Source organism: Notolepis coatsorum, assembly GCF_963971535.1.
Source record: "Notolepis coatsorum genome assembly, chromosome: 10".
NCBI lineage: Eukaryota > Metazoa > Chordata > Actinopteri > Aulopiformes > Paralepididae > Notolepis > Notolepis coatsorum.
Window position 1 is genome coordinate 130,601,011 of NC_140174.1, and position 22,575 is coordinate 130,623,585.

A 22,575-nucleotide genomic window follows, 5' to 3' on the forward strand; every position below is an offset into this window, starting at 1 on the left:
TGCCCTCAGGGACAATCATATTTAATCTATTTAGATAGAGTATGTATGTATTATTTACAGATAATTGAAGGTACCTCAAAACATGAAACCAAGCCATGTCACACATCGTGTGTGTGTGTGTTACTTGAACAATTGTCACTCTGCTCCTAAATTTCTGTGTGCTCCTAAATTTGTATTTAGATTTTATTTATTAACATTTTATTTAGGAGCACATGTGCTCCTTGGGAAAAAGGTTAGCGTAGAGCCCTATATATGGAGACATTAACATTACGTTATCAAACATAGGGATGAAGACTGTAAAAAAAAGTGTCAACAATGTTTTATAATCTTTATGTTAATTTTCATTATAAAAATGTTGTGCCCCCGAAATACAAAAAAAAGCCCCCGAAAATCTTAAGGGGGGGCAAAAAAAGCCCTTGAATTTTTTTTTTTAATTTCTAACCCTGAAGTGGCTCCACCAGACGGGGATCGCTTTCCCTGCTCCAGCCTGTTCAAAAGAGTTGGCTGACTCTCCCACCAAGAGAGCATCATGGCCCCATCAGACACCCAGTTGGAACTAGCTCTAATTTGAACATTTGGAGTGACCCACAATTAGCCTGTCACACACTCAATTTAACATGGATGCCATGGCTCGTGTCTTGACAGCTCCAAGAACTCAAGCTGTCATAGGTATTGGCCTTTAAGATCTCTGTCACTCTACGCGTATTGCTCGTAGTTTCATTTTGTTTGTTTTCTTTGTGAAGCATATTTCTATGTCAATTCTGCTTTATTGGATAGTGACCGGAGACACAGAAGAACATAGATTACTTTGTCAATGTACACAAGGCAATTTTAAATTTGTGTTTTTGCATAATATATATCCCTCCTAGTTACACATACACAGACCTCATATCGCTCCTTGTTACATATTCCTCATATCCCTCCTAGTTACACATATACACAGACCTCATATCCCTCCTTGTTACACATAATTACACAAACCTCATGTCGCTCCTTGTTACACATATACACCGACCTCATATCCCTCCTACTTACACAAATACACAGTCCTCATATCTAGGGCTGGGCGATAAAACGATAACGATAATTATCGCGATATATCTCTATAATTAAAAAAATATCAATAGAAAATGTTTCTTTTATTTATTGTGACCTGCATGAGCAAAAAGATCGCTATTATGGGATGTTGATCTATGCGCTCCATTTCCAGGTTGTATAATACTATATACGTCCAAATAATGTTGTTTATCGAGTTATGGCAACGGATCGACCTGTTTCACTCGACGGGGTCGGTACCGACCCCTTTTGACCTTATTAAATTATAGTCATATTTTTATGAAGATGCAAAATAATTTGTGATTTTAAAATCAACCGTTTTCAAGTATTATTATCACTACTATGTCACAAATACATGTAGAATGTAAAACGTTAGGTTGGCAATAGTTTAGCAATGGTTAAAAGTGTACTTATATCATTTTAAGTTTTCTATTTGCGATCGCCAATTTGACCCGGAAATGGAAATGTTGAAGCTTTTTTGCGGCCATTTTGTAGAGGAGATCGCTAGCGTTGGAATTTCTCCGATATACACTTCCTGGCAAGTTCTATGGGGGTTCAAAGTTCAGTGTTCTGAATGAATTATGTCAATAATTGTTATGATTCGCGATAATAACTACAAAAGGTAACGTTTTTGACAAATATTGAAACGCAGTCAGTTTCCCCACACTATTGTTACCATGTAGGAAGAATTAGATCTGAAATTAGTTTCAAAATGGTTACACTGTGGGGGAAATAAAATAGTACAGTTGATTACAGTAAATATCAGTATCTGTTATTATGCACGCCTGGTGATACTATATCCAAATTGAACTCGCCCATTTGAAAGATACTATATGTATATATATATAAATTGGCTATAATAAGGTAATGTATAAGCATATATTCTATATTCTATAATAATATTTCAAATTGCATTGGTCCGGATGGGAGAATTCAGTCCTGTATATACAGAACCTTCAGTTTGATCATCTTCCCTTTATTAATTTCCTTAGATCTTTTGTACACATGATCTCAAGAGGGTACTGAATGAGCTCAGTGGCAGTTTTTTAAGTTTGGTCATTATCATGGTTTTATTCACTGTCAAAGATGAAAAGAAAAATCATAATTCATATTTTCCTTTGTTTCATCACAATTTAAGCAAGCCTAGTAATAGACACAATATTTCTGACACTGAGAATACATTCATTGAGGTCCATAGATGTTCCTAGATACCAAGAATATGCAAATAGCCCTTGTAGAAGTGGAGCAATATTCCATTTACCTAGGTATACATTTTATGCAGATTTTCACCTGGGGTGGAACAGGTTATGGCAACGGATCGATTATCCAGTGTGTCGACTTGAGTGGCGGACGGAATAGGGGTGACACCAAGCACTTCCGGCCCCACTTCCGGTTTGGCAACTCGTCGATCGGCCACCAGGTGGCGGTATTGAAGCGCTGGAGAGTTGAGTGGAGATCTACAGCACCAGTCATGACTCCGTGGGTGAAATGTGAATACCATGACGAAAATTTGAAATATTGATCTCGATGACGGCGTAATCTGTCATTGGCAGATTAAGCATGGCGAGGAATGACGTCTTAATCCGTCAATGGCGGAGAATGGGTTAATAAAGTTTTCAATCAATCAATCCCGCAGTGCAATACTCCAATTTAGCCATTGGGTGGGACGGTCACGTGACCCAAATCAGCCAATGGGAGCGAGGGTCCGGAGAGTGTGGGTCCGCAAAGTGTGGCGGTCCTGAGAGTGTGGGGGTTCTGTGGTCGTGCAGCTGGATGCATCTCTCTCTGGCTGCCCAACTAGAACTGGGAGAGGCCAAAGCCTTTTCTGGAGGGGAGATTTGGAAGGAACAAAGTGTGGTAGAGTACAGGGGGGTGGATTTTCATAATGAGAAGAGAATAGGCGTATGAAGTGCCCTAAACACCGTTTAGTGTTTTGTGATGGTAGATCAGTATGGAGTGTTGTACAGAATTATTTAATGTGTAAAATAATGTCTGTATTACTTAATTGATTGATTGTGATTTTGGTTTATCTCTGTAGGAGGAGCTTCCAGGATAAAGCCTGGGATAGAAGCTCCTCTGAGGGAGAAGTGGAAGCAGGCTTGGAAGCGAGACACAGCCGTGCTGGAGCTAGTTCCCTTAGCCAGGGGCCTAGTTGTTGATATTTTGTTAATAGAAAGTTTAATCGTTTTGTATTTTTTTTTTTGTATTTAATTATGTTTAAATATGGGTTTTGCCCGTTTTTCCCACTGGGGAGCAAAAGAACAAGGAGAATAAAAAACCAACTACCGGGTGATGACAACCTGTCTCTGACTACATTTGTCTACCTCTTGGCCACATCCTCACAATCCTCATATCCCTCCTAGTTACACACATACACACAGACCTCATATCGCTCCTTGTTACACATATACACCAACCTCATATCCCTCCTAGTTACACATATACACAGTCCTCATATCCCTCCTAGTTACACATATACACAGTCCTCATATCCGACCTAGTTACACATATACACAGTGCTCATATCCCGATTCCCTCCTAGTTACACATATACACAGTCCTCATATCCCTCCTAGTTACACATATACACAGTCCTCATATCCGACCTAGTTACACACATACACAGTCCTCATATCCCTCCTAGTTACACATATACACAGTCTTCATATCCCTCCTAGTTACACATATACACAGTCCTCATATCCGACCTAGTTACACATATACACAGTGCTCATATGATCATATCCCTCCTTGTTACATATACACATTGTGTGGTGGACACTAGATGGAGGTGTCTCACTTCAGAATGGACACTGATTGAGTGACAGGAGGGAGTTGACTTAAGGGTGTGGCTGTACCTTGGTTCTGTTGGATTTGTTTGGAAGTAAAGTTCAGAGACTCGATACTCCGTCTGCTCGTCTCATTGATTCACTTCCACAGTGGTGACCCTGACGTGTGAAATATGAGCAATAACGAGAATCCACCGGCTGTGGTTCCCGCAGTGTATGCCGCTACAGTCAAGTTGCCAGAGTTTTGGCAGCATGACCCGGCCCCGTGGTTTCAGCACATCGAGGCACAATTTCACCTCCGCGGAATAACGTCGGATGAGACAAAATATTATCATGTTGTCGCGGCATTGGATTCCTCCACTACACGCCGGGTGATGGGATTCCTGAGAGAGCCGCCAGCAGCCGGCAAATACAACGCGCTCAGAGAACAGCTGTTGCGTCTGTTCCAGCTGTCAGATGCAGAGCGCGCGGAGCGCCTATTGTCCCTCAACGGATTGGGGGACAGTAAACCAACAGAACTGATGGAGAACATGCTAGCACTGCTCGGTTCAGGTGACGCTACATTTATTTTTGTGCAGCTGTTCCTGCGTCAACTCCCGACTCCGGTGCGCACGGCTCTGGCCAGCTCGCCTCTCGTGCGCACCAAGGATTACCGGGGATTGGCAGAGGAGGCGGACAGAATTCTACTGGCCTCCCGTCAGTACTGTGTGGCTGCTGTGTCTGATCGGGTGGCTGATCGCAGGGATCAGACACAGAGGGATGATAGAGGGCTTTGTTATTATCATCGCCGTTTTGGCAACAAAGCGAAGAGCTGTGTTCCACCATGCACCTTTGGTAACCAGGGAAACGCGAGAGCCGGCGCTCGTTAGCGGCTATGAGCGCTGGCGTCAATATCAACGAGTTGTTGTTTATCGAGGACACGTTGTCTGGAAGGCGTCTGTTGGTGGATTCGGACGCCCAGAGGAGCATCCTGCCTGCGTCGGCCACGGACGCCTTGAGAAACGGACATGGACCACCCCTGGAAGCGGCTAATGGGACTTCCATCCGTACGTTTGGTACCAGGTACGTGACAATGTGTTTACATGGACAGCAGTTTAGCTGGGATTTTATTATTGCTTCAGTGTCGGTGCCTATACTGGGCGTGGATTTTTTGTGTGCTCACAGACTGTTAGTGGACGTTGCGAACCGTAGGCTGATTGGCTCTGTGTCCTTTGACACATACCCCTGCACACTGGGGGGGCCGGGGCCGCCTGCCCTGGCCAATATGCTCGCCACAGGCGATATGTACCAGCGCCTCCTCGCTGAGTTTCCTGCTCTGACTGTCCCCACTTTCTCTGCCTCTGTCGCCAAGCATGGGGTGGAACATTACATCCCAACGGTGGGCCCGCCAGTTTATGCACGGGCACGCCGCCTGGATGCTGCTAAACTGGCAATAGCCAGGGAGGAGTTTGCCACAATGGAACGGCTCGGCATTGTGCGCCGGTCCAACAGTCCTTGGGCCTCCCCACTACACATGGTCCCCAAGGCGGACGGGAAGTGGCATCCGTGTGGTGATTTCCGTCGCCTAAATAACATCACCACTCATGACCGGTACCCAGTGCCACATATCCAGGATTTCTCTGCCCACCTGGCGGGCGCCACCATTTTTTCTAAAATAGATTTGGTGCGTGGCTACCACCAGGTGCCGGTCCATCCGCTCGACGTGCCCAAGACTGCCATTATCACCCCGTTTGGACTGTTTGAATTCCTGCGCATGCCATTCGGCCTTAAAGGGGCAGCGCAAACATTCCAGCGGCTGATGGACTCTGTGCTGCGAGGCCTGTCATTTTTGTTTATTTATCTGGATGACATCCTGGTAGCCAGTGCATCGGTGGAGGAGCATCGGGGACATCTCCGTCAACTGTTCGAGCGGCTCAACGAGCATGGGCTGATCGTGAACCCGGCCAAATGTCAGTTTGGCCTGCCGGCCATGGATTTCCTGGGCCACCATGTCTCTTCCCAGGGGGCTGTTCCTCTACCCGCCAAGGTGGAGGCAATTGCTGCTTTCCCCCGCCCCCTCACCATCAAACCTCTCCAGGAGTTCCTGGGGATGGTTAATTTTTACAATAGGTTTATAGCCCATGCGGCTCACCTGATGAGACCTCTGTACGAGGCGCTGAAGGGGAAGAGAGCCAACGATGACGTGGGCTGGTCCCCGGAGCGGGTCCAGGCATTCGAGGGCTCTAAGGCTGCCCTTGCCAACGCCGCCATGCTGGCACACCCATCTCCTGCTGCTCCTATAGCCCTCACCACCGATGCCTCCGATTATGCAGTAGGTGCGGTGTGCGAGCAGTGGGTGGCTGGCGCCTGGCAGCCTCTGGCCTTCTTCAGTAGGAAGCTGCGCGACAACGAGAGGAAGTATAGTACATTCGACAGGGAGCTCCTGGCCCTCTTCCTCGCCATACGTCACTTCAGGTTCTTGCTGGAGAGCCGAGAGTTCACAGTTTGTCGACCACAAGCCCTTAACGTTTGCCATGGCCAAGACCACAGAGCCATGGTCGGTGCGGCAGCAGCGCCAACTTTCCGCCATATCGGAGTTCACTACCGACATCCAGCATATAGCCGGTAAAGACAAACCAGGTGGCAGACTGCCTCTCCCGGGCGCGCGTCAGCCCTGTGCACCTGGGCATCGACTATGCTGCCATGGCTGCTGACCAGCTCACCGACTCAGACCTTCAGGCGTTCAGGACGGCTGTGACAGGACTTCGACTTGAGGATGTGGTGTTTCACGACAGCGGCGCCACGCTCCTCTGTGACGTCTCCACTGGCCAGCCCCGCCCCATGGTTCCAACTGACTGGCGCCACCGGGTATTTGACACCATTCATGCCCTTTCACACCCTGGGGTAAAGGCGTCGGTCAAGTTGGTAGGGGCCAAGTTCGTCTGGCCGGGCCTTAGGAAGGACGTCAAAGTATGGGCGGCCTCCTGTGTGGCGTGCCAGCGTGCCAAGGTACATCGTCACACTAAGGCCCCCCTGGAGCCGTTTCTCATTCCAGAGAGGCGGTTTGACCATGTCCACGTGGACCTAGTGGGCCCACTTCCCCCGTCTCAGGGTTTCACACACCTCCTCACTATGGTGGACAGGACCACCAGGTGGCCGGAGGTTGTTCCCCTGTCATCAACAACGGCTGCGGAGGTGGCTCGGGCGTTTATTTTCGGCTGGGTCACTCGGTTTGGCACGCCATTGGACCTGACTTCGGACAGGGGATCCCAGTTCACTTCTGAGCTGTGGAGCACTGTGGCTGAGAGACTTGGGGTGAAACTCCATCGTACCACAGCATACAACCCAAAGGCCAACGGCATGTGTGAGCGTTTTCACAGATCCATGAAGGCCGCTCTCCGGGCCACGCTCACAGACGGCAACTGGGTCGACCGTCTTCCGTGGGTCATGTTGGGCCTGCGTACTGCCCCTAAGGAGGACCTGCAGGCCTCTTCAGCCGAATTGGTTTTTGGTCAACCGCTGAGGGTCCCAGGGGAGTTCCTTCCTGGTTCCTCTGCCCCTTGGTCCACTACAGCTCACCGATCTGCCTTCCAGGACGCAGCGAGGGTGTTTGCCCCAGTTCCCACACATCACTGCCTTCCCCAGTCCTACATTCCTAAGGACCTGATGACTGCGAGGTATGTGTTCATCCGTCATGATGCCCACCGTTCTCCACTGCAGGCTCCCTATGACGGGCCCTTCCGCGTCCTCGAGCCGGGCCCCAAGTACTTTGTGGTGGACATGGGGGGGAATAAGGAGCAGATCTCAGTCGATCGTCTTAAGCCTGCTCATGTGGTCCCAAACGGGCCAGTGGAGCTGGCTCAGCCCCGGCGCCGGGGCCGGCCACCCAAGTCTTCCCCTGTCCCATGCCCTCCGGCCGTTGTTATCCCTACCTTTCCACCGACGAAGCCTCTGCGGCGGCGGGACGGCCCCCTGCCCCTACCCTTACCCTTTCCCCTTCCACGTTCCCTGTGACTGTTAAATACAGTCGTTATGGCCGTGTGGTCAGAACTCCTAAAAGAGACTGAAGACACTGGGTGCACTGTTTTTGGGGGTTTATTGTGTTCAGTTCCGTTTATTTGGTGTTGCACTGAATGTCAATTCTGAATGTTCGGGGGGGGCCTGTGTGGTGGACACTAGATGGAGGTGTCTCACTTCAGAATGGACACTGATTGAGTGACAGGAGGGAGTTGACTTAAGGGTGTGGCTGTACCTTGGTTCTGTTGGATTTGTTTGGAAGTAAAGTTCAGAGACTCGATACTCCGTGCTCGTCTCATTGATTCACTTCCACAATATACAGTTATGCACAGTCATCATATCCCTCCTTGTTACACATATACACAGTCCTCATATCCCTCCTTGTTACACATATACACAGGCATATCCCTCCTAGTTACACATATACACAGTTTTGATTGATTGATTGAAAACTGTATTACAGATTGCAGACTGGGTACAATACAGTATGGCTCAATACACACAATTGTTAACACTTTCCGTGCCAGCAGTGCCGTGCCTAGGTACCCCGTTGCGTGCCAGCGCTCTATTCAATGACAGAGCGATCATATTTGTGAACGCATAAACTATATCTTAAATTATGGCTATGTGTCGCTTATCAATGACTTGTTTGCAGTCAACATTGTCGAAACGGATTGTTTTTTAATCTTGTTCATTTCCGTTTTATACCATTTTGAAAACCGCTAGTTTTTTGAAAGTTTCAGAAAAAAATTAAGATTCCACATGAATCCCCCTTTACTGGAATACACTGGAATACACAAAACACGTTGTCATTTTTTGGCCTATTTATGAATCGTTTTCAAATAAACGCTAGATTATCGATAGTATATGTGTACTTATGCACGCTATAGAAGCGGGCTGAAAAATCTATTATCTTATTTCCTAATCGCCAGGGGCGGACTGGGACACAAATTCAGCCCGGGACATTCAGACGCACCAGCCCACACACCGGCCCACGCACCGGCCCGACACCGGCCCACACAACGGCCGTTATGAAACACTCGTCCAGTATTAAACAACCCAAGGCTGTGGCTAAGGAGTCAACATCAGGGAGACCAAAATCTACACCCCGCCCCTAGATGTGCACTCGTGCACAGTGCACGCACACACACACACACACATATACCATTACTTCCTGTCATTGGCATACATTCATTTTGTACATCTTAGTGCCTCATTAGCCTAGGGATTAAGGATACATGAAGTATTAACTACACCACCATAATAATATTGAGGTTTTGATCCATAGAAAGGTCTGTGCTACACAATTTCAGTTAGATTAGATTTATTGTCCTTTAATTTTGCACTCATCATGACATTAGTTGCTTGCCGTTTAATCAACATCGAAAGACCCCCCACTTCCTCCCAGACACCCATTCCAAGAGCCTGTTCGCTTTCCAGGTCTCTCTCTCTCTCTCTCTCTCTCTCTCTCTCTCTCTCTCTCTCTCTCTCTCTCTGTGTGTCTATCTCTCTCTGTGTGTCTATCTCTCTCTGTGTGTCTCTCTCTCTCTCTCTCTCTCTCTCTCTCTCTCTCTCTCTCTCTCTCTCTCTCTCTCTGTGTGTCTATCTCTCTCTGTGTGTCTATCTCTCTCTGTGTGTCTCTCTCTCTCTCTCTCTCTCTCTCTCTCTCTCTCTCTCTCTCTCTCTCTCTCTCTCTCTCTCTCTCTCTCTCTCTCTCTCTCTCTCTCTCTATATGGGTAACGCTTGTATTCCCGGTACAGTGTTGTATACATCCAAAAATAATGTAGCACAGATTCAATCAGCCTTACAATCTGACTTTAAGACACTACAGAAATGGCTTGCTGAAAATAAACTAATACTAAACAAAACCAAATCGTACTTTATGATTTTTGGTACTCGGAAGAAACTGAAGGCAACCGAATCTAAGGCATGCGTTATCTTATGTGCCGATAATACACCTCTGCAAAAAGCTGAACGCATCAAGTATTTGGGAGTATGGCTTGACCCCGAACTCTCATCCAATTTCCATATTACCTCTACTGTTATTAAAATGAATCGCAGCATTGGAGCCCTTTATAGAGCTAGACATTGTTTTTCCTTCACTGTTAGAAAGAAACTTGCAGAACAACTTATTTTGCCATTAATGGACTGCTGATGTCTATGTCTATGTCTATCAAGCTGCCTCCAAAACCCATTTATCGCCTCTAAATGTGGCTTACAATAGACTATGCAGATTTGTTCTTGGCTGTCCGTTCACAACCCACCATTGTACTATGTATCAAACCTTAGACTGGCCTTCTCCTACTTTAAGAAGACTGAGACATTGGCTGCAATTGATTTTCAAATGTATCCATTCTGACTATCCTGCTTATCTGAAACAGTTGATGGTCCCTTTTTCTTGCACTTATCGTCTAAGACACTCTGTACAGTATTTTTTCACAGTTTCTCCATTTTCAAAAGCAATGGCCAAGAAATCTTTCATGTTCAAAGCCCCTTCGGACTGGAACAACCTTCCCATGACCATTCGATCCATATCTTCATTTTACCTCTTTAAAAATGCTCTTTCTAATTTTATGGTCAAGTGTACATGCTTCCTTGGTGGGGCTCCTGCGCTGGTGAGGGGATGTGGAGCACAGCCATCCTTTATGCGGGTGTTACGGGTTAGCTAGTTGGCTCTACTCCTATTTTTAGGCAGGGGGGGCCGATTGGTTGATTTGGGGTAGGGCTGCACGATTTTGGTAAATCTAATTGCGATTTTTCTGACAGATATTGCGATTGCGATTAACACTTTGGTCGCCAAAAACCCCTTACCACGTCATTCCCCGCCATGCTCATTCTGCCAAAGACGCCGTACCACGTCTTTGAGATCAATATTTCAAAAATCTGTGATCGCAATCATATTTCTCCCCCGGAGACTTGAGATCTACTGTTGATCCCCTCTCCAACGGTTCAAGAGCGCCATCTGGTGGCCGATCGGCGGATCGCCCAAACCGGAAACAGGAAACGGAAGCTGGTGCTCATTACAATTCGGTCCGATCACTCGCTAATAGTCCCAGGACTCGAGCTAGACACAATGGATAGCAATCCGTTACCAATAACTCGATAAACAACATGATTTGGACGTATATACTATTATACAACTTGGAGATGGATTGCATATTTCTACATCCCATAATAGGAATATTTCTGCTCCACGCTCATCGCCCAACGCTACTAGAGGAAGCTACGGTGAGATTCAGCGTTTTTTTTTAACGTGTTCGATATAAACTGCTCTGATGATCATATCACCCACACTAGATGAATCATCTAACGTTGGCCACGGAATTATAAACGACCCCCCCCCCCCCCCCCCCATCCGGTCAACATCAGATGATAAGTAGTAACTTCTAGAAGCACGTCCATTTGAAATTTTTTATCTCGCGCAGATCGCTATCAAACTGTATTTGATCATCAATATAATGCATTTAGGGCTATAAATCACGTTCTGGAGAATGCTGCAGAAAACGATAAAAACATACTTATACTTTAGACCGTATTTTAGTATGAATATGTGAATGAAAAAGTATAACGTTGCTACACCCTGAAGAATAGATACTTGACGTTGAATGGGCCATAGTAATGTCAATTTAGCAATACAATTTAAAAAGTTATAGCCCTGCAAAGAAGGGGAACTTCTCCATAGACAAATAGAGCTGGCGTGGGATGGTTTATTATGAATATAAGCCTGGCGACCAAAGTGTTAAATTTGCGATTATAATTTTTTTTAAGCAGCCTCACAGAGGTTTATTGTAAAATGCTGCTTGCATCTGGCCTACGCGGTGGGTCTTTTCAGGACACCGAGCCTGAAAATGTTTCTTTTTACCTGGGAATCAACCGGTACCCAACGGTACTGAACTTCACAACACACAATCTAAAACCCCTTACCTCCCTCTCCCAAACCGATCTTGTATCTCAATGGGACTTCCTGGTAACACATTTTAATTTTATTTTGCGTTTTATTTAATTTTTTTATTTAATTTGGTAATTGCATCATTCCAAATCGCGATTTCGATTAATCGTTCAGCCCTAATTCAGGGTCCCCCATTTTCAATTCATAATGACATTTATGACATACACAACATACAGATATATATCATGACATTTATGACATACAGGTACTGTATATAGTACTGTTACATTTGTGACTTACAAGATATGCAAATATACAGTACTGTTAAACAGAGATCCTAACAGAAAATATATACATACGAGGGGGAGGAAACTGTACATTAGGAGGGGGTCGGTCGGTCGGTCGGAGGGGCGGTTTGGACATTTACGGTGGCCAGTTTAGAATTGCAGCCTCCCGTAGGTGCTCTTTGAGAGCAGTTTTGAAGGTGGGTAGGGATTTACATTATTTTTTTACAGCTGTGGGTAGGGCGTTCCACATTGTTGTGGCATAATTGCGAAACGTGTTTAGTCCCTTGTTTGTGTCGAATCTGGGTTTAACATGATTTGTGTCACTCCCTCTGGTGTTGTGGTCGTGGTATTCACTGACCTTTGGGAAGTATTTCGACATGTACATGGGTACCTTAGTGGTGTAGTGTATCTTGTAGACCAGGCCCATTGCAAGTTGCTGTCGTAGTCTAAGCCATCCTAGGTTGTCAAAATGGGCATGGGTGAGGTGGGTTTTAGGAGTAAGGTCAAGCAGTAGTCTGACCAGTTTGTTTTGTGATGTTTGTAATCTTGTTTTTAGCGCCTTTGAGGTGCTTTGGTACCATGAGGTGCAAGCATAGTCGTAGTACCAGGCCTCATATCGCTCCTTGTTACACATATACACAGTGCTCATATCCCTCCTTGTTACATACAGTCCTCATAGTCATATCCCTCCTTGTTACTAGGGCTGCACGATTAATCGATTTTAAATCGAAATCGCGATTTGGAATGATGCAATTATCAAATCGCAAATATATATATTTTTTTACTTTTTTTTTTTTTTTTTTTTTGTTTAACCAGGAAGTCCCATTGAGATACAAGATCGGTTTGGGAGAGGGAGGTAAGGGGTTTTAGATTGTGTGTTGTGAAGTTTAGACTTCAGAGAGGGAGAGTAAAGTACAGAAAAAAAGGTACCGTTGGGTACCGGTATCGATTCCCAGGTAAAAAGAAAAAATGTCAGGCTCGGTGTCCCGAAAAGACCCACCGCGTAGGCCAGATGCAAGCCGCATTTTACAATAAACCTCTGTGGGGCTGCTTATTTTTATTTTTTTTTATTATAATCGCAAATGTAATCGCAATCGCAATATCTGTCAGAAAAATCGCAATTCGATTATTTCCCAAAATCGTGCAGCCCTGTTACACATATACACAGTCCTCATATCCCTCCTTGTTTCCCACTGGGGAGCAAAAGAACAAGGAGAATAAAAAACCAACTACCGGGTGATGACAACCTGTCTCTGACTACATTTGTCCACCTCTTGGCCACATCCTCACAATCCTCATATCCCTCCTAGTTACACACATACACACAGACCTCATATCGCTCCTTGTTACACATATACACAGTCCTCATATCCCTCCTAGTTACACACATACACACAGACCTCATATCGCTCCTTGTTACACATATACACAGTCCTCATATCCCTCCTTGTTACACATATACACAGTCCTCATATCCCTCCTTGTTACACATATACACGGTCCATATCCCTCCTTGTTACACATACACAGTCCTCATATCGCTCCTTGTTACACATATATACAGTGCTCATATCCCTCCTTGTTACATTATATACACAGTCCTCATATCGCTCCTTGTTACACATAATACACAGTCCCCCTACACATGTATTTCATCAGTGGTCGGAGTGCAAGTTCACCGCTGTAGAACCTTTCTCATGGGCACTCTGGCACATATGGTGGGCACCGTAGATGTAATACCAGCCACCTGTCAGTCACTAGCTCACAGCTGGAATACACCGGAGATTGAACCAGTGACCTGTCCTGTCTCAACATGTGCTCAGAGTGAAGCTGCAGGAAGCGGTGTTTCTATGCAGCAGGGCTCCAGACCATCGTCCCAGAATCTTCCCCAAATACAATTTAAACTTTTGGTATTTTTACTTTGGTTTTGTCGTCTATAGTTGTTATTGCCATAAAAAACACCATTCAAATGATTAGGAAATAAATAATAATATTTTTATTTGTAATTTATTAGATCAACAGGTAACAACCAAAACAATAACAATATTGAAACACCTTTCTTATATTATTGTCAGTGTGTGAGAGTGATGAATGAGAGAGAGCGAGCATCAAATCTCAGTCTCAGTTGCCTCAGTCTTTGTTTCTGTAGAGAGAAAGACAAAATAAATTGATTTAGTCAAAAGGCTCCCAGGTGGAAAGATTTCACAATAATCATTATGATACAAATAAATATATATATATATATCAGGGTTCGAAATTAACGGGGGCTTGGGGCAAAATGCCCTCGAAAATTGACCAAATGCCCCCGAATATCAGTTAAGGGGGGCAAAAAAAGCCCCTGACAGTTTACTAATTATATATATAATTATATATATGCTCTACAGTGCGAGCATTTCCCTCGTATTGCCCCTAATAATATGTGTGTGTGCAAACCGGAAAAATCATTTACTTGCAGTGTGCGAGACAGACGAGTGATTGTGAAGAATTACAAAACAGCTCCGCTGTTAATAGTTCAGATTGAAACTGGACTGAAATTCAGTTTTTGGGTGGAATGTTTGTTCCAAGGAGGAGGGAGGCGGGGCCCGCTGCGTGTTACAGGCACTTGAGAGGTGCTGCGAACACAGAGAGAGCGCTCTGCTCTCATCAAGCATTACACTGCTATCTTAACGTTAGCAAGCTAAGCATCTGCATAGCGCGACCTGGCTGTGTAACGTTAAGTAACTTGTGTTCGGCGGGGAAAGACCATTCCATTTGTAACACAACTCCAAAAGAATAACATCCAAATCCGATCCCGATGCGCATTTCCTTCATTCCACAGCGCTGAGCGTGCAACGTATTTCATTGATCGATCTGGCCAGAGCCTATACTCACAAACGTTGCGTGTGTGGGGTTTTTCATCAATTTGAAACAAGCCTCTTGACTGTTGGAATTAGGGATGTTAAAAATAAAATATCTAATAATATTATTCAATATTAGACATTCATTGATCCAGAGGCAACCGGTTATTATATCAAGACAACACAACTTGCCCTCACTCAGGGACAATAATATGTAATCTATTTAGATAGAGTATGTATGTATTATTTACAGATAATTGAAGGTACCTCAAAACATGAAACCAAGCCATGATGTCACACATCGTGTGTGTGTGTGTGTTACTTGAACAATTGTCACTGTGCTCCTAAATTTCTGTGTGCTCCTAAATTTGTATTTAGATTTTATTTATTAACATTTTATTTAGGAGCACATGTGCTCCTTGGGAAAAAGGTTAGCGTAGAGCCCTATATATGGAGACATTAACATTACGTTATCAAACATAGGGACGAAGACTGTAAAAAAAAGTGTCAACAATGTTTTATAATCTTTATGTTAATTTTCATTATAAAAATGTTGTGCCCCCGAAATACAAAAAAAAGCCCCCGAAAAGCAATTAAGGGGGGCAAAAAAAGCCCTTGAAAAAAAAAGTTAATTTCTAACCCTGATATATATATATATATATATATATATATATATATATATATATATATATATATATATATTGTTAGTGTTAATGATGTCTTGTAGATTATTATGAATATTTGCAACTATATTATTTTAAGGACTGATGGGATAGGATAGGATACATCATAAATGTAAGTTATTTTATCCTTTAAAATGTCATTACATTTAAGTACATTAACACCCGTTTGATAATCCAACAGTGTGGTGATGCAATATAATATATTTTCTTTTCAATAAATAATCTTGTGATTTCTGGTTCAATAAAAGTACATTTCCCTAAATCTGGCATGTACTGTAAGCTAGACGGACGTTCCCCCTGCTCATTACTGTGCACAAATATGCACTGTAATGTACAGTACTCTGGCGCAGAGAGAGCCCTTCTGGTGCCGGCAGACACATGGCGGGGCGCGCTTTTCTTTTTCTCTCCCTCCCCATCACCACTGCTGGTGTTCCATCCTGAGGGGAAACACAGTGCGAAGGGATAAAGAGGTCAAGACGGGGAAAGTGCCGGGTTAGCTGTGGCTCTGTGGCGTTAGGCGTTAGGCCTCCCAGAGGAAACGGTGGTTGACTTTAAGTCTCTGCTCACACAGACCTTCCATTGCTCCCCGGCGTTGTGGAAGGCAGGCAGGCAGGCCGCGGCCCGGGTCTCCGCGGCCTCTTCTCCAACAAGGTTACCTTTGTGGAGCGTGCTCCCTAGACGACTCCACAGGTTTAAGGAAGGACAACACACCTGAGCGTTAAAGGAACACGCTAACATTTTGGGAAATTAGCTGTACTGTCTTCTCCAGAGAGAGACAAGAAGATAGATACCAGTTTCCTCTCTCTTCCATTGATTGTGCTAAGCTAGGCTAACATGTAGCCAGATAGCTTTTTACTGAACGCATAGAGCGGAAACTGGTATCCATATTCTTGTCTCTCTCTGGAGAAGACGATATTAAGCTAATTTCCCCAAATGTTGGCGTGTTCCTTTAAGTTGACACGAGGGTCACCAGCGGTGGGACAATAGGCTGATTATGACCCGCGAACAGCAGCATGCTTTACCACCAGCTATTTATCAACGTATGAACCGTTTGAACTCCATCCTTTATGCCTTTTTGCAAAAGTCTGTTCGTGGGTCCTTTCAATTTGATTATATCAAAAGTTAGTTATAGCCTAATTTAATTTACCAGACAGACATTCAGTTGTACATTCAGATGAAATAAGGAAACATTTCTGAACTGATTTAAACTGAGTAAGTTAAAGGAGAGTGAAAAGGTTCTCGACATCATCTACTTAAGATGATGTTCTTAAGGTAATTTCTTAAGAAACGGGTCTTGTTTCGCTTGCCCTATGATACCATAAATCCACCAATTCTAGGTTACTTGCGGAGTTTCCCATTGAGAACTCCCATTAAGGGAGACCAGCTGAGGCCAACCACTTCATACCGTTTGTCACCATCGTCCACTCTCTGTCTGTAAAAATACAATTATTTATTTCCTAATCACTTGAATTGTGTTTTTTATGGCAATAACAACTATAGTCTATAGATGACAAAACCAAATTAAAGAAACGGCATTCCGATTTTTGGGACGGTTTACATTCACTTTGGGACGGTTAAAATTGTATTTCGGGACGGTGGTGAAAAAAGTGAGTCCGGAGCCCTGCCTGGAGGTCTGCCAGGTCTTGCTCGAAAAAGAGATCTTTGATCTCAAGTGACTACCTGGTCAAATAAAGGTAAAAAAAATAAAACACAATAACCATTACTAATTATGTCTCACGTCCTGTGCTGCTGTTGGCTCATATCGGTGAGTCAGGCTGGGAATGTGTTGTGATTTGCGAAACACAGTTAAACTTTCAACAAGGTTTTGATTGTTTTGGAAGGTTTGGGGGGGGGGGAATCCCTTTTTCTGTGAATATGAAGCCACGGTGAGTATCTTTTGTCTCAACCTACGTGGGAAGTCAGATCAGGCCAAGGTTTTGTTTATGGATGTGAAACGGGCCAGCTTTCCATTCTCTTTGGACTGGTAGTCTGTTATTGTAGGCTGCACAGCAAGACTTGTAAGCCTGCTTCTTTACACACACTCACATGGGGAGGGGGGGGGGGTCTATTGTTTTCAGTCCTGTCCATGTTTCTAAGTGGCACTTTCCAAGTATGTCCTGGCATGAAAGTGTGGTTCTAGTATTTTCTGATACTTTGGTATAATATAATAGAGGATGAACATGAGCAAATAAGTTGTGAAGAAGTGTCGAGCCTCATGTCGTTGAATATTGTCGGCCCAGATTGGGCTTGTTTGAGGGTGGTCTCTTATCGTCTTATTTTATTCCCCTTAGGAAAATCTCCCACCCCTATCTCTTCTTCATCATCGTTCTTGCTACTGGTATGCCATCTTCATCTGGTCAAGTGAAACTTTTTTTTTTAAATACAATTTTATGGCTTTCTGTATTTTTTTTGTCGTTATTCCAATTCCCTTCCTGGTCGTTGCGCGCATTGCCCCACTGTCGGCCTGGGGAGGGTGTAGAACTACCACTTGCCTCCTCCGATACATGTGGAGTCGCCAGCCACTTCTTTTCACCTAACGTGTACGGAACTTCACGCTATTTCCCCCAGATCCCCTCCCTGCTAAACAGGCGCCCCGACCGACCAGTAGGAGTCGCAGTTTACAACGACCAAGACACATACCCCACCGGCTTCCCACCCGCTAACACTGCCAATTGTGTTAGTAGGGACAACTGACCAAGCCGGAGGTACCGCTGACAACTGGATTAAATCCCAGAGTCTCTGCGGTGGTAGGGCGAGTGCTTTAGTCCACTGCGCTACCCAGCCGCACCTGTGAAACCTCTTTTTAATACTGTCTGTTACGACACAACCTTGGAATCAAGGAGTCTCCGGAACATCTGGAATGGGAATGTTTTAATGCAAACCTCACAGATGCTCTCAATCTGTCCCAGTGAGTCAGTTGCAGTGTGTGCAAGGGGTGTTCATTGCACTAGTCTCTCAAATTATGAACCAGAAGCCTGCATGTGTGTGAGCTAAGGTTGTACGATACGCCGATACTAGAAGCAGGGCTGTACGCTAAGCTTTTTCACTAGGGGCACACTGCCCCTAAATGAGAAATTTAGGGGCAAAGAATATTTTTTAGGGGCACATTTTTAAATAACTATTTTACCATTATAGTGCAAAAAAATATGATGTTCCTGCCTTATTACTGTGGTCCTTTTATTTAACATTTAAGTGCGTTTGTTTTCAGGTTTGTATCTTTTATAATGAGCCAACTGAGAAAGTGTGTAAATCACTAATAGAACAAAAACAACAAACTGTGTGTGTGTGTGCGCGCTTGTAGTGCTCCTTGAATGAGATCACCACAACACGCACACACACACCATTGCATTAATCAGGAGGACAAGAAACTCTGCATACCTTTGTTTCACAATGAAAAGTGCTTTATAAATTAAATGAATTATTATTATTGTAAATAACCCCATGAAAGGTTTATTATTTTTATGGGTAATTACCCGCTTCATATTTGTGATGTTACTGGTTTCAGGGTGTGCCTAAAGTGATCAATGTGTTGGGCCGTTTAGAGATCTATGCCAATTAATGTTTATGTATATCCGGGACTTTTTTTTATAAGAATTGAGAGGCCTACTACGGTATGTGTATATGTGACCTTTATTTTTAAAACCGTGTTGCGACACAACCTTGTTTAAGTTTGCGCTTTTGACAGTGAAATGTTCTGTTCAACTTAGGTCGAAGGAAAGACTCTAATCAAAAAGCTTTAATTGACCCGTATGAGGCTCTTACGGGAGGACTTTGTTCTTCTTTGGCGATGCCACATTCATTTTCGTTTAGATGGTTCGCTAGGAATTATGGGATTTGGTGTTGGATGTATGGACTCTACCAGACGGGGACATTGTATTTAATCGCACGATAGACTACAACTACCAAGTTGCGTGGCCCAGATTCACTCCACACGCAAATCTTTTTTTCCACACAGGCTATCGCAGTAAGTTCATTCATCGCCGACAGATTTTTTCATAGCACCGGCGTGACATTATGTCGCACTGTACAGCCCTGGTTGTAGGCTAATGTTTTACTATATCTTTTTATCCAATTTGTATGGATTAATTTAGGAGTGAAATGCGAATGAAGGGTTGAAATCACTACTCGCAAGGTTGCCCCCAAATATTATTTTCCACTCGCACGGGCCAATTTGCGATAATCTCGTTGCAGTGTACAGCCCTGAGAAGAGTATCGCGATACCTACCCAGACATAAAAAAAATCCAATACTCCATTTCAGTGTGAGAGAGTGCACGCTTTGCGTAGTGGCCGTGTCAACAGTGTCGGCAAACAATTTTCCATGTTCTGTCATCCAATATTATATTCCATTCCGTTTAAATTTTTGTTCTTTGCTCTATCGTTTTAGAATCAGTATTGTGATACTTAGGCTGCTATCGGTATTGAAGTCAAAACTTTGGTATCGTGACAACACTAGTGTGAGCCGTGTTATGTTGCAGACAGACCTACAGGTTTTCACTTAGGGCCGAGCCATGCTGAATAACAACTATTACACCTACTGTATACTCGGTGGGCCCGGTTCTAAAGCGTACTAATGGATGTAAGATGAACAATAATGTGAATAACAATGTTAAATCTTCCTCCTCTTCTACCCAGATATGGCAAACTTTGTACGGCCGAGCAAATTCCGTCACGTCTATGGCCAGGCGGCGAAGAACGACCAGTGCTACGATGACATCCGGGTGTCGCGGGTCACATGGGACAGCTCCTTCTGTGCGGTCAACCCCAGATATGTTGCCATAATCATCGAGGCCAGTGGGGGCGGAGCTTTCATCGTCCTTCCTCTTCACAAGGTGAGATCATACAAGGTTTCCCACAGGGTGGTGGTGGTGAATAACCCGGGATGGTAGCACACACACAGTTGGAGATGTGGAAAGGACTGGGAAATGTATTTGCGGTAGGTCCGTCTTGACATCCTGCTGGGGTGCCTACGAACGGGACACCCTGTTATATGGGGGGGTCCAATATAGTAACCGATACTACAGTGGATTAGTGCTTTCGATTTATCAATGGAAGTGGCATTTGTTATAATTCTTTTTGTGCTAGTTTTTGAGGAAACATTTTCAACTTGGGCCCACCAGTCTCATCATGACAGACTCATCCTCAGTCCCAGGCTCCTCCATGGAGTAATGGAGTATGCACTCTGCTACTTAGGAATCTACCTTGCCTATGACTACCCATCGTGTTTATAAGTCTATACTACTATGCACTCAAGACCATAGCACTCAAGTCCGACACTGTTTGACGATCAATCTTACTGACCCTTAGCTGCCAGAGTTGTACCTCCTGCTGACTTGTTGTACAGAACTTGTAAGTCGCTTTGGATAAAGGCGTCATCTAAATCAGTGGTTCTCAACTGGTCTAGCCTCGGGACCCAACATTTTCCTTAGTCATTAAGTCGCGACCCAAAATGATTTATGTAAAAAATAAAAAATAAATTGCAGTAATACGCAATCTTTCAAAACATGAAATAAACACAAGTGCAACAAAAGTGCAACTATTGCTAAAAACCCAATGAAATAAAATTATAATAAATAATAGTCTTCTTAGCAGATTTCTTAGCTTAACATAACAAACAGACCTAAATTTGGGGGAACTAATGGGATAACTGGGGTTGCAACAAAAGTGCAACTAGGGCTAAAAACCCAATGAAATAAAATAATAATAAATAATATGCTTCTTGGCAGATTTCGTAGCTTAACATAACAGACCTAAATTTGGGGGAACTAATTGGATAACTGGGGTTGCAACAAAAGTGCAACTAGGGCTAAAAACCCAATGAAATAAAATAATAATAATAATAATAATAATAATAATAATAATAAATAATTATGCTTCTCAGCAGACTTCTTAGCTTAACATAACAGACCTAAGTTTGGGGGAACTAATGGGATAACTGGGGTTGCAACAAAAGTGCAACTAGGGCTAAAAACCCAATGAAATAAAATAATAATAATAATAAATAATTATGCTTCTTAGCAGACTTCTTAGCTTAACATCCCAGGGAACTAATGGGATAACTGGGGTTGTTGTTTGCTCCTGACAAGAGTCTCAAAGTCTGGGGTGATGGTAGACAAAGCAACTCTGAGGTCATGCTCAATGTCCAATCTGTTCCTCTGCTTTGTCTTCAGCTGGACCAGAGCTGAGAAGCCACTTTCACAAAGATAGGTAGTGCAAAAAAAAATATTATTATCTCACACAAATCCACGACCCACTCAACATGGCCCCGCGACCCACTTTTGGGTCACGACCCACCAGTTGAGAAACACTGATCTTAATGACTTCAATGTAAATAAGTGACGGCGGTATGATCATGTGGCAGGAGACGTCCCCAGGCGCTGCTGCACGTGCAGCATTCAGACGTGTCACACAACGGGCGGTGTGCCGCTCCTGCCGTACAGTCACGCATTCAGGGGCGATGTCGCACGTTAGCTAATATGCTGAAGTGTGGAAATTCCTACCTACTGCTAGATTTGAAAACATCATATAAGTACATTGTCTCGCTTACTAGGGTTCAGTACCATTCACATTTTAACCGATACCAGTTCGGTGTCTGTATCCAACGGTACCTTTTTCGGTACTCTATTCTCTCTGTAATAACAAAAAAGAAGATACAAATGTTCAAACCTCTCAATTTCAATGTTAATTATTTAGTTATTTATTGTTGTAACACACCACACAAACTAAATCGCGTGATCATGTATTATGTTTTTAAAGGTTTAAATATCAACATTATCTGGCCATCCTCAGTGAATATGATCAAACTCCTCTGACCTCGTCTGGTCTTTCAAACGACCAAGAGATGGGACAGTAATATATATACCGGTATATATATATTTGGGGAAAAGGCTCCCACTTGTCTAGTATATTACACTCTTATACTAAACATGTAAAGGTTCTGACATTTTGTACCGATTGATCTAGCGTAAAGTACTGATGTAATTAGTTCGGTACCCTTAAAAGTGCAGAGTTTGGTACCCAACCCTATCACCTACCCATGA

At 44.0% G+C, this 22,575-nt stretch overlaps 1 protein-coding gene across 2 annotated transcripts in view; it reads left to right on the top strand.

Moving 5' to 3' along the window:
• coro1ca (coronin, actin binding protein, 1Ca) overlaps positions 1-22,575 on the top strand; it is a 210,963-nt gene that overhangs the window by 34,242 nt on the left and 154,146 nt on the right. For both annotated transcript variants that reach the window (XM_084323731.1, XM_084323730.1), the window contains exon 2: positions 20,171-20,367. In XM_084323731.1, coding sequence (XP_084179857.1) covers positions 20,173-20,367 — 195 coding nt within the window. In that variant the 5' untranslated portion in view covers positions 20,171-20,172. The remainder of the gene's footprint in view (positions 1-20,170; positions 20,368-22,575) is intronic.